At 45.8% G+C, this 12,018-nt stretch overlaps 1 protein-coding gene across 8 annotated transcripts in view; it reads left to right on the top strand.

Moving 5' to 3' along the window:
- DEK1 (calpain-type cysteine protease family) overlaps positions 1 to 11,183 on the top strand; it is a 114,884-nt gene extending 103,701 nt beyond the window's left edge. For 4 of the 8 annotated variants that reach the window (XM_087694955.1, XM_087694956.1, XM_087694953.1 and 1 more), the window contains 8 exons: positions 8,035 to 8,271; positions 8,372 to 8,849; positions 8,932 to 9,058; positions 9,142 to 9,233; positions 9,379 to 9,519; positions 9,611 to 9,994; positions 10,094 to 10,433; positions 10,645 to 11,183. In XM_087694955.1, coding sequence (XP_087551081.1) covers positions 8,035 to 8,271; positions 8,372 to 8,680 — 546 coding nt within the window. In that variant the 3' untranslated portion in view covers positions 8,681 to 8,849; positions 8,932 to 9,058; positions 9,142 to 9,233; ... (2 more) ...; positions 10,094 to 10,433; positions 10,645 to 11,183. Of the gene's footprint in view, positions 1 to 8,034; positions 8,272 to 8,371; positions 8,850 to 8,931; positions 9,059 to 9,141; positions 9,270 to 9,378; positions 9,520 to 9,597; positions 9,995 to 10,093; positions 10,434 to 10,644 lie in introns of all 8 variants that reach the window. The other 4 variants (XM_087694959.1, XM_087694960.1, XM_087694957.1 and 1 more) reach the window with 4 other exon arrangements.
- Positions 11,184 to 12,018: the final 835 nt, after the last annotated feature.

Below are 12,018 nucleotides of genomic sequence, written 5' to 3'. Positions count from 1 at the left end.
TCTGATCGTCAAGAGGTACAATAAAAGCAGTGGGATGGTACTCTGGTATCAGATGGATGCCATCCTATAGTATTTCTCATCAGGCTCTATGACATAGAGAGTAAGGTGTCTGAATCGAACTGGCACGGTAGCTAGCTCCTGTGGTAGTAATAATGGCCTAGATTGTGCTATCATATCTCAGTTGTGGTCAAGGGGCTTTCAAGTTAGGGGCGGGGAGTGTGATGACTGGCTGTGCCCCCCCTGCCGTCTCCCTCTTTCTCATCTCTGGACTCTTGTGAAGCCATCAGTGTCCACCTGTGGGCCTGTCGACGGAGCCGCCTTGTCTCCAAAACGCGTGCAAACTGCTACCCGATGCCCAAAGTCATGGCAACACAGGCACTGCCCTAGTTGCCCAATCACAATGACTTGCTGCCTAAAGGAGTGCCCGCCCGCCTCAATCTCTAGAAGTTGTGGGGTATTCTTGACCTCTTTCATTGCCAGCCGTACCTTTGGAACTCCTGTTGCTGTCACTGCATCCGTGAAAGACGTGGAAGGACAGTGCCGAAGAGCCGTCCACAGTCTTTTCAAGAGGGCCATACTCTGATACTCTGGGTCTATGATTCCAAGCCCTCCCTCTGATCGATGCCGTATCATGGTCGGCCATGCCACCTTGGCCCTGGAGTCCCTGGAGCCATCTGACCCGGACCAAAGGAAGTTCCGCACTAGGCAGCGAAGTTGTACTACGTAAGATCAGGAAAAGCACCAGCACGAGGCGATGTACCAAGCCATCGCTAGGAGGACTTGGTTAACCACCATGGCTTGGTCGGCTAGTGAGAGGTGAGCCGTGCTCCAATAGGTCAGCTTCCTTCGAATAGAATCAAGGATTGGAAGGAACTGCTGGGCGGGAGTGATGTCGAGTCTCGCTTGGAACCCTAGGTAGCAGATGGTTTGCCCTCTGCTCACCCATCTAAATCCCAGGTGGACGCCCCACTCGATGCTAGAGTTCAGGTGTGTGAGGAAACCAACCGATTTTCGCTAGTTGATTGTCGCTCGCGCTGTATGACAGAACACCTCAAGAGATAGCCTCACTATCCCTAGCATCAGCTCATCGTTCTCTGTGTAGAGTGTTGCATCATCTACATACCTTGAGTCTAACAACTTAATCTCCTCTCTCATTGGAAGTCAGAGGTGTGTAATCCACTCACACGTGACCTGAGGAAGTGGGACATTGCCTCTGCAAAGAGTAGCAACAAGTAAGGGGCCAAGGGGTAGCCCTGCTCTTACCGATTTCTCCAACCGAATCTTCTCCCCACACCTACCACCTATGAGAACCTTGCTGGTGGCCGATTTGTAAAGTGCGGATATCCCGATAATCCAAGCTTGAGGGAAACCCAACCTCACCATGGTGCCCTCTAGGAAGTCCTAGTCCACCCTGTCATAAGCTTTCTCATAATCCAAGAGTAGTACGGTCAGTTTCTGCTCAGTGTGCTGAGCCCACTTTGTCGCTCTCAAAGAAGGTGAATACATTGTCCAAGATGCCCCTCTCCTGGACAAAGCTTGTTTGTGCTTTATAAATGATGTCTGGAAGCACATGGCGTAGTCGCCTACCAATCATCTTTGCCGGTGCCTTATAGGCCACTTACAATAAGGTGATCGTCTCCACTAGGAAAGCAACAATCGGTCTCTCCCTTTGGGGGGAAGACGGATAAGGCCTGCCGAAAGACTCCGTGGCATTTGTCCAGAAGTGAAGATCTCCTGGAAGGCCATCAATAGGGGGTCCTTCACCACTTTCCAGTAGGTAGTGAAGAAGGCCTTAGAGAGGTCATCCTCTCCCGGGCATTTGTGCCCGTCTTGTATATGGAACGTCTCCTCTAGCTCCTTCTCTGTGAAGGAGGCTAGGAGGGAGCGTCTCATCTCCTTTGTGATGAGGGACGGAATGTGATCCTAGACCTGCTGCCTATATCGTTGTCCTCTAGTTGAGGCTGTCTCCTGTTGAAACTACCTCTTCCTCTTGTGGAAGGCAGGGTATCTCCAAGCATCGCGTGCTGCTAGTGCGAGTAGAAAGACCTCCCATGCCACCTTCTCCTCCCCACCCATGCCCTAGTAGTTTCTGCCTCTACCCTTTTGGTCCTCCAAAGCTTCCAAGTTGTTGAAGTCTTCTCCAACGATCCAGGAGTCCACCTTTGGGAGTCCATCCACGATCTCCTCCCAGAATCTACTGTGTGCCCTAACCTCCGTAGGGGTATAGACATTGAGGACTCCAAGGCACAAGTCCCCCATATCCAATCTGATCCATAGAACCCTCCTTGCCACTATCGTCCAGTGATCTTGTACATAGGCAGTCAGACTCGGGCCAAGAGAGATGCATACGTCGCCACTCTTGCTATGGGTACCTATGGCGTGCTCCCAATAGGTGTGTGAGCTGCCTGGGAGTACCTTTCCTACCCGCTGGGCCTGGGTGGGAGTGAGCTTGGGGAAACTCGCGACTGACCAAACATGCATCTGTTCGGTGTGGAGGTTGTTGATGAGCAGGAAAAACTATGGGGCATGCAAATACGCTTTCCTGCAGGTCTGGACGACGAACTCCAGTTCCCCATGGTGGCGCTCAGCGGAACCATAGGGGTGATAGATACTCCAGGTGGTACTATCAATGCATCTATCAGCCATGCTGAGAGTCGTGACTCTGTACATTGGTAGAAACGTGCCGCCTGTGCCAGGGGCCACTCAATCACATCTCTCCGAGCTCTCCACTGTGGGGGGGCTCGAAAGATAGTGCTCAAGTATGGGACCTCAACACCAACCCACCAGTTAATGTCCATCATGCAACCAGGCCATTGCTGTGCAAACAGTGCTAGTCCTTCTTCCATCCACTGGGAGATATGGTCCGCCACCTGACTCTTCAACTCCTCAATCTGTGTCGTCGTCCAATCCCTTGAGTGAGAGAACTGAAGAAAAAAAGCGTAGTTTGGTCCATCTGGTGGTGCTAGTAGATGGACATTGCCCCTCCTTGAGTTATGAACTACGAAGATCCCCACCTCTAGAGGTAGTGGAAACTCTTCGCGCTCTGTAACTCTCAGGTAGGACCATGGGCCACTGCGGAAGAACTACTGTGGCAACAACTGTGCCTGTCTCGGGAAGGTGTGACGAGCGGTAGGGGCAAATGAACTAGTGGCTATGTGGGAGGGGGAACATTGCTGGTGCGAGGAGAATGTGGGCGTGTGTGGCTCATCACCTCCTGTGGTAGGAGGGGGGATGGGTCAGGGGGGGATCACTTGAAATGGGCGCAAATCAGGGGGGCTGCTCGGCAGGGGTGGTGGTGGGGGGAAAGAGGATCAAGGGATGGTGGGATGGTTGGAGGTACGTAGCGAGTGTTTGGGGGGGCTGGTGGCCCTGGGAAGGGGGCGGGGGGGGGGGGGGGGGGGGGGGCTGTGGGCCAGGGTTAGTGGAGGGTGCTTGGGAGGTTGGGGGTGGATGTGAGGGTTGTGGGATCTTAGGTGGGGTAGTTTGTGGCGCAGGTTGTGGCTGTGGGGGACTGCAGTCCATCCACGTGGGGCGGGCAAGGGGACGGGGCCGTGCGGAGTACTCTGTCGAGGGGGCGTCAGTTGCCCTCCTGCTCCCTGTTATCAGGGCTGCGTCTGAGAAGCTGGCTGTGGGCCCTCTTGCTGTCTCCTTCTTTGTCGTCTCTGGATCCTTATGAAGCCGTGAGTGTCCACTTGCGGGCCTGTTAGCAGAGCCGTTTTGGCTCCGAAACGTGTACAATCTGTTGCGTGATGCTTAAAGTCATGGCAACCTAGGCATTGTGTCATGGGGACATGTATTTTTGAAACCTCACTTAACATGTGGATTACTTTTAATCACATGATTAAGTAAATGTTGCACATGTGAGATGCAACTGGGGTTAAAGTAAATTTATGAGCCCAGGACCCGAAGAAATCACGTAATGTCAAAGGCAAAAGTTGCTATAAGTTATGCCGCACAGGTACTTGGTGGTATCTGGTGCCAGTTGTTGGCCTAGGTCATCTATTTGGCCATAAGTGTCAATTGGTAACACTAGGCAAGTGGTGTTTAATGGTACCTAACGCCAATCTAATGGTCAAAGATGGTAGAGAGACACTCGGGAATGGAAGTTGCCTAGCCAATTTAATTATTGGCCAGTCAAATTATTTTTCAAGGCACCGAAATAATTATTAGATTAATTTTCAGTATTTAAAGATGCAAAATTAATATTTAATTATGAAAAATGTTGAAAAAACCATTTGGAAAGGTTGCCACTTGTCAAAAATGCCCATGCAAGACTGAAAAACGTCTTTAGAGGCTAGAGAGAAGCATTTCTATATATTTACTCTGCAAGGGAGAGAGAGGGGAGGCTGCTGGTCTGATTTGCAGCCATTGGAGGATCTTTTGAGGCAGCCAGGGGAAAAAGAAGACCAATCAACAGCAGGAGACAGCATCTACAGGCTGTTGAGGCAGGGTAGCAGTAGTAAATGACTGATTTTCTTCAATTCTTTGCATCTACATGCTGTTGTGGCAGGGCAGCAGCTGCACTTGACTAATTTTCAATCAGTCTTTGGGACAAAACTCTAAATTTTCTCTCTACAGCTTTCCCTCTCATCCCCCTAGCCATTTCACAGCCTTGCTCCGAAGATCTCAACATTTGGGCCCTTGGAGGTTGAGAAATTGCAAATTTCTCTGCTATAAACTCTAATTTACAGTAGTAATTAGGGTTTAGCAGCAGCCGTGGGAAGCGTGCCAAAAATTGAAAGCTCCAAGACTTGGATTCAACAAGGCTGAAGGTGAATTCAGGTGGAGGACTAGCCAGCCATTGAATTTGGGGTATTTCCATGGAGGCAGCCCCAGGGTAAGCCTCGTGAGAGGGCGGGGCCACAGGGTAGGCTTGGCGAGGGGGTGGGGGTGGGGGCGGGGGCCGGGGGGAGGGGGGGAGCGCAGGGCAGGCAGCTAGAGGGTAGGCCTGGCGTGAGGGGAGAGGTGTGGCGAGAGGGCATAGGGCGGGGAGGGGGAAGGGAACCAGCGCAGTCGACAGTCGAGACGGGGGGGGGGGGGGGGGCAAGGGCAACGTCGCGTCGCAATGGCAGGATTACTGCAGGAGGTAGTATGGTTGGATGAAAGAGCCACATCTTAGTGCAGGGTTCTTGAGATTGCACCTATGAGCACGTCCTCTCCAAGCCACCTAGTGTGGTGTATGCTCAGGTTAGTCTAGTGTCTCTTGCTTCTCTCATTGAGAAAGTGGGACTTGCAAATAATACTCTAGATATGTATAGGAATCCACGTACTTGAACTTCTGCTGCCCATATATGTGTTTAGATGTTGATCTCATGATCCACTATGTTGTAGTGTCAAACAGCATCACCTATGTTTTCCGAAGGTTCATTGAGAGTCCATTGTCCAATGCATAAGACTCTAAGAGTATAGTGCACCCAAATGTCTATGTAGTCCTTTTGAAGAATCAACTCTCAATACAATGTCGTTTGCATATAATACGAGAGCTATCCAAGTGGCAGCTAGTGGAGCTCCCTTATCTTCTCCGTGAGATACGTAATCAACAATCCCATCAATGTATAGGCCGGATAGCGTTAGAGAGAGGGGGCATCTCTGCTTCACCCCAATGGTGGAGTGCAGAGGTGTTAAAAGGCCCTCAGGTGTTCGTACTTTGCCAATAATCCTCCCATACAAAGTCACAATCCCTTTATTGAGCTCCTAAGGCACTCCCATAGCATGTAGTTTGTGTATCAACTTGTCTCTTGGTACTATGTCAAAGGCTTTGTGGAAATTCATAAAGCAGCGATAATCCATCGGCCATGAGCTTTTCCCTCTTCAAAAATTGGTTTGAGTGTGAGTATGTGATCCAATGTAGAGAAGCTTGTCCTAAACCAACTTGTCCGTGTGCTTTGTGACCCCACATCTTTGCCCACTTGCTCAACTCTTGCTCTAGAATGGGGGCATATAACTTAGCCAATGCATGCCCAATGATAACACTTCGATAGTTACTAGGTCGAATAGGATCCCTTGACTTTAGGATAGGCACAATAGTGTTTGTGCTCTCTAGAAGGCCTTCACACATGGCTTTGTTAAACTTGTAAGCTAGGAACCTAGCCACCAAGTCCCTAGGGTGAATCAAGTGCTCGGCTACTAATCCATGGTGATCCTGTGCCATGCCTTTGTTGAGTCTATGGCTAGTATCATAGACCCTACTCTCTATAAAGATGGTGGAGGTCCCTCGGCAAGGCTTTGGTTGATTTGGGAGAGGAGGATGAGCTAGTACTGTGTAGAGACTACTTGCATACTACTCCCATGTATTGGGGGATGTAATGGGTGTGGTTGGACTCTAGAATCTTGACTCAAGAACTCCAAGCAGTCTAGGAATGAGAGAGAGAGAGAGAGAGAGAGAGAGAGAGAGAGGGGGGGGGGTGGGGGTGTGCAAATTGGCTTATTGAGATTTGGCCTATTAGACAAAAAAGAAGAGAAGTTTTAAGTTGAGGGAGTTGTCATGTTTCTAGAGTACAGAAAGGAAGACATCTGGAGTAGTGTATGACAAGCTATATAGGTAAGAAGGGGAACGACTAATATTGTGGTGTCTCTCTTGGATTGTTTCAGCATGACAGGCTAAAGCATAGGTTGGGTGATATGTGAGTGTTGGTGCCTCAAGGAGAGATGTGGACTAGTGGGCCATGGGGATTGTGATTTGCATCTCTTTGTGCCTCCATCCAAGATACATGCTTGTGGTGGATCCACATGCCTATTTGAAATTTGCTTTCAAGCTTTGGATGTTGCTGCAACTCTGAGTTACTAAGCAAAATTTCGCTGCTCTATATCCCGAAGTTTCCCTCAAGATTGTAAGAGGTGCTTTCTATGTCTTGGACAACTCTACAAGAGTCCTAGGCAGTGCTGATCTATAAAGTCAAAGTTCACCCTAGATAGTGGTTCAAACGCTCTTGGAACAGCTAGTCTAAGCACCACCCTTTGATCTCATTATGGTATGTAGGGCACCTTAATCTTTATCTCAAGCTGGTGCCACTGTGAAATCTGAACCTTAATGGGGAGAGAATCTCCTCCATTTGATTGGTCTCTATCCTCTGTTGGTGTGAGGATGTATGAAGCTGACTGATTGCACATGTACTTCATGATCAAGGTGTGTGTCCAAATGGATGAGTCACAGAACCCTCAAGGGACAGAGGGAGAAAATGCTCTCAGTTCAAAACCATCTTCCTCTTAGTGGTTTGGTAGCTGTGACCTGTGTCTAGGCCATGTGTTACATATAGATGATGATTTCCATCTTCATGATCTCGTTCAGATTGTCTGAGTTGCATGCTAGGAAATGGGGTCTAGGTTGTATTATAGAGGTTGGAGGTGATGCATGTGTAGCTCATGTATCTAGAACTATCTGCTCGTTTGAGAGTACCAAAATTCAGTATTAGGTTGCAAACTTAGCTGTTTGGATGACTTTAGAGAAAGTCTTGAGTATCTCTATTTGAAGAGGCTCCAAACTTTAAAGTCCGTAAATGGAAGTCGTTGTTTGGAAAAGGCCTTGTGTCATCTAGTATGGTCCATACCTGTATTTAACTTTCTCAGTTGCTGTTTGATGTTTAACCTTGGTTTGCATAATTGGTAGCAATGAAGATCTGTATATATAATTTGAAAATGAGCTTTCCTAATAGAGGTCTACATTGTTCTTGTGGGTTTGTAGTATTTCCCAATAGAGGTCGACATTGTTATTTTGGGTTTGTAGCATTTCCTAATAGAGGCCTTTGGGGGAGAGATTTCATGAAATTTTTTGACAGCGATGTAGTATCTGACAAGATCAAATCTTGGCAATAATTGGTGCGCCCCAAAAAATACCCACCCCACGACGACTTAAAAAAACCAATTCGTGTGATGCCTCAAATGCTAGCGTCTCAATTGCATATCTATATTTTTCCTGTACTGTCTGTTGAACTTTATATATCAAGTTGTCTGATTTGTCTTTGAGAATAGTTTTCAACTGGAAACAGTGCAGGTTCAATGAGGATGTGTCCCTTTATTCTGCTTCTTATTTTTCAGGCACAAGATGGGGTCTTCTGGATGTCATGGGAAGACTTCCAACTGCATTTCTGTTCTATATACGTTTGCCGAATTTACCCGCCTGAGATGCGCTATTCCATTAGAGGACAATGGCGTAGCCACACTGCTGGTGGCTGCCAGGATTATTACAGCTGGCATCTTAATCCACAGTTCCGCTTGAGGGTGATTGGTCCTGATTCTCGGCATCCTGCCCATGTTTTTATTACACTCACGCAGGTTTAATGACAAACTGTTCTTTACTTACTGTTTTCAAAACGAGACTCTGCAAATGGATTTTTCTAAATTGTTTACTGCATTGTAACTTTTGACTGTTTAGGGAGTGCGTTTTGCATCACGCAAACGTTCTGGCTTTGGCAACTACCAGTCCAGTGGCAGCTCATCAAAATACTTTATTGGGATGAGGATACTGCAGACAAAGGGAAACCGGGCAAAATACAATATATTCTTACACGAGTCAGTTGGGGGGACTGATTATGTGAATTCCAGGGAAATAGCTTTTGAAATGGTTTTGGACCCAGATCCAAAAGGCTATACCATTGTACCAAGCACACTTCACCCAGGTGAAGAGGCTCCCTTTGTTGTTTCAGTGTTCACCAAGGCATCCATTGTTCTGGAGCCTCTCTAGGGAAACCTGCTTTGTCACAGGTAATCAGGTTCTGCTGCTAGAAGCTTAACCTCATGTTTGTGAGGTTGCTTGTCACTGGGGTGCTGGCCCTTCGGTTGCGGTCAAGGAACATGGTAATATTTAACAGAGGTCTGTGGAGTGCTTGTCCTTCTGTCGCTCAAGGAACAAGGCATGTAAATACTTAACAGCGATCTGCATCTTTCAGCTCAATGAAAGTAGGTCGTTAGTAAATGTTTGCCATCTTTATGCAGATCGGTGCACCAAATTCGGGTTGCATCTGGTGAATTAACAACAGCAGTAATGTCATCTAGCAGATCCTTGTTTGTTCCTTAAGAATCTCACTTTGGCTCGAGCTGAGGATATGTTTGCAAGAACAAGGTTTAGTACGAAGGTTTTGATGTGATATTATATTTAAAGCACAAGTTATATTGGATTATCAACTGAAAGGGGCCTGTTTACAGAAGATCAACTGCACCTCAATATATTGTGGAGAAGCAACTTGACAACAAGAGCCATTTCTATGATGCTTCATCAGTCGATGCTCATTTGAGAGGTTTCTTACAGGATTGCATTGTGCTACTGATAGCCAGCTAATTGACTAAGTCCTCTTTCAATGAGTAAATTCTATTTGCACTAGGTTTGACAGGAAAGTTCAGGAATTAAAAGTTTGTGGTAACTTGAAACATTATTTGATACAGGTTTTCCAGTTGTTCCAAGGTGAGACAAAGGTGCAATGTGCTTCTAGACGGTTGTGGGTTCTGTTGGAAGGGTTGGACATACTGTGGTTTCTCTTGCTGCTCTCCAATCCAGAGCTGTACCTGAAAAAAGCCAGTCATAAGGTAATACTCTCAAAGAAACTGTATTGTATAAGCTCAATAATGGATAAAGATATCAAGTATGCCCATAAGTTTTCCAAGGACTATGATGCAGGAACTCCACCTGTTGATTAGTGCGAAGAGCAATCAACATCCTAAGCATAGCACAAGCGATCAGCTTTCTGGCACAGATGGTGAAGAATCTGACTACGATGCAGGGACTCCACCTGTTCATCAGTGTGAAGAGCAATCAACATCCTAACCATAGCACAAGCGATCAGCTTTCTGGCACAGATGGTGAAGAATCTGTCAGGGGATAGGATAACTTCCACTTGTTTTGGCCAAATGTAACTTGTCAAATAATGTGCTTTGAGTTAGAGGATTTGGCTGAGATTGTACAGCCTATATTGACCTATTTATAGTGGATGCCATTAGCAGGTGTAATGCTATATAATATTTGGCATTTTGACCTGCTGATTCATGCATTAACTAAATCCAGGTGAGTAGGATGTTTTTGTCAGGAGAATGTCACCAAATTAAATTTGCAGCAGTATTGGCTGAGAAGATTTGATGCAAATTATTTTGCTGGTGGGTGCAGAAGACGGGAGCTTTGATTGAGACAACAGTCATTTGTGTGTATCCACACTGCACTCAGTCAAAGGACGTATGATATTCTGTGGAAGATGGAAAGACTACTGGTTCTAATACTTACCTACGGTGGCTAACCTTTTGTATTCTGTTAATTTTTTACGTGCGCTTGAAACCTCACAAAGGTGAAAGAAAGTTCACTTCAAAATAACTACAGATGCCGGATCTGTTAGAGGGGCCTTGGCAGGTGCTATGGGACACTCCTATCTGTTATCAGAATCCAAGTGAAAGCATGCATGTATATTCACCAGTGAGGACAGGAATTGTGTGCAGGCACTGTATAAAAGCAGGTTAGCAAGCACGGGTTCTGTTAACATGTCATTGGGTACCTTTGAAGGGGTGTTGCAATTGCAAATGTGTTATAATACTGCTTACATGCATGGGTTCTATTAACCAATCTATGCAGAGTCCCACCATGTGCTGCCATTTGATATTTGTGTCTTCTGTATAAAGATGGAATGTGTCCGGCTAGCACGTGTTAACCTATACTTGGCATTGCAGTGAAACTTGCTAGAGCTTGATGTATTTTGGAGGACCCATGGCAGTATACAGCTGTTTCACGTGAGAAGAAAAGAGGCAGTTCAAGCTCACCATTAAATCTTGGTGAGGCTTTCGCCTTTTCCTTACAATCGTCCTGTTCAAGTTTTTTGAAGTGAGGTACCTAAAATCTACTATGGGGAGGTGTCACAACACTCCAACCGTTTGCACAAGATTGGTGATCTTTTAATGAGATTCCACAAGCCTTGATCTATTGCAGAATGGTGATTTTGGAATGCCATGCAGGATGCATAAGAGTGCAACCAGTTACTCTTGTTAACCCTGTCAGTTTCTGTGAAGGTCCTTGGTCTTCTCAGACTTGAAATCTAAAGGTACTGATTCTGCATGAATGCTGTGTATATTCTAATTTTAATTCAAGTTACTCCTGCAAAAACCTCTCTTCTGCATGCACGCGCGCGCGCGCGTGCACACACACACACACACACACACACACACTCTCTCTCTCTCTCTCTCTCTCTCTCTCTCTCTCTCTCTCTCTCTCTCTTTTTCGTAAAACTCTCTCTCTCTCTCTCTCTCTCTCTCTCTCTCTCTCTCTCTCATGTGCGTGCGCATGGGATGACTAAGGATCTCTATCTAAGCTGGGTTAAACAGCAAAAAAAAGCAGGGAGCCGACGATTATTCCTCATGGCATCTAGTTGTTTTGGGGCCTTATGAACAAACTTACATACTATTTTTTGGGGTCTACAAACATATGTACCATTTTTTGGGGCCTTAAAGCAGCACCCGTGTAAAGGAGGATATGAAAATTTTTAAAGTAAACAAAATATCAAATATGTTCGCAAAACTTGAGTCAAATAGTAGTCACATACACATTATAAGATGCCATACCGAATCTATCAAGAACATATTCTTGGACAAACATGCATAGCAGCAAAGAAACACGTTTCTTTGAGTTTGAAACTTATGAAATGTTTCCTTAAAGTAAGAAATGTTTTTGTCAGTAAAAAAAGTATTTGTCTGTTTTTTTTTTGTTGGAGAGACCCCAAAATATGGATTTTTTGACAAGAACTGTTAGGCAATGTTAAACATGATCATGATAATGAGTAATGACTCATGAGGACTTAAGATTTTGGATGACATTTACTTTTTAGGACTTTGTTTAGTTATTCAACTCTATCAATCTAATATTTAGATTCTATTGTTGTCTTGACAGTTGATTATTATACAACTTTCGTCTCATTTATGACTTGTTTATGATATATTATGATTTGTTCTTGATTTTGATATCTTGTCAGTTTGTTTTAGAATGAGAAGTATGTTGTTAATTTGACTCGGTACATATTGTACATGAGCTATTTACACACTTATTTCAATTTT

Source organism: Lygodium microphyllum, chromosome 15, assembly GCF_053477565.2.
Source record: "Lygodium microphyllum isolate KBCC chromosome 15, Lygodium_microphyllum_v1.1.10, whole genome shotgun sequence".
NCBI lineage: Eukaryota > Viridiplantae > Streptophyta > Polypodiopsida > Schizaeales > Lygodiaceae > Lygodium > Lygodium microphyllum.
This window is presented reverse-complemented; position numbering and strand designations above follow the sequence as displayed.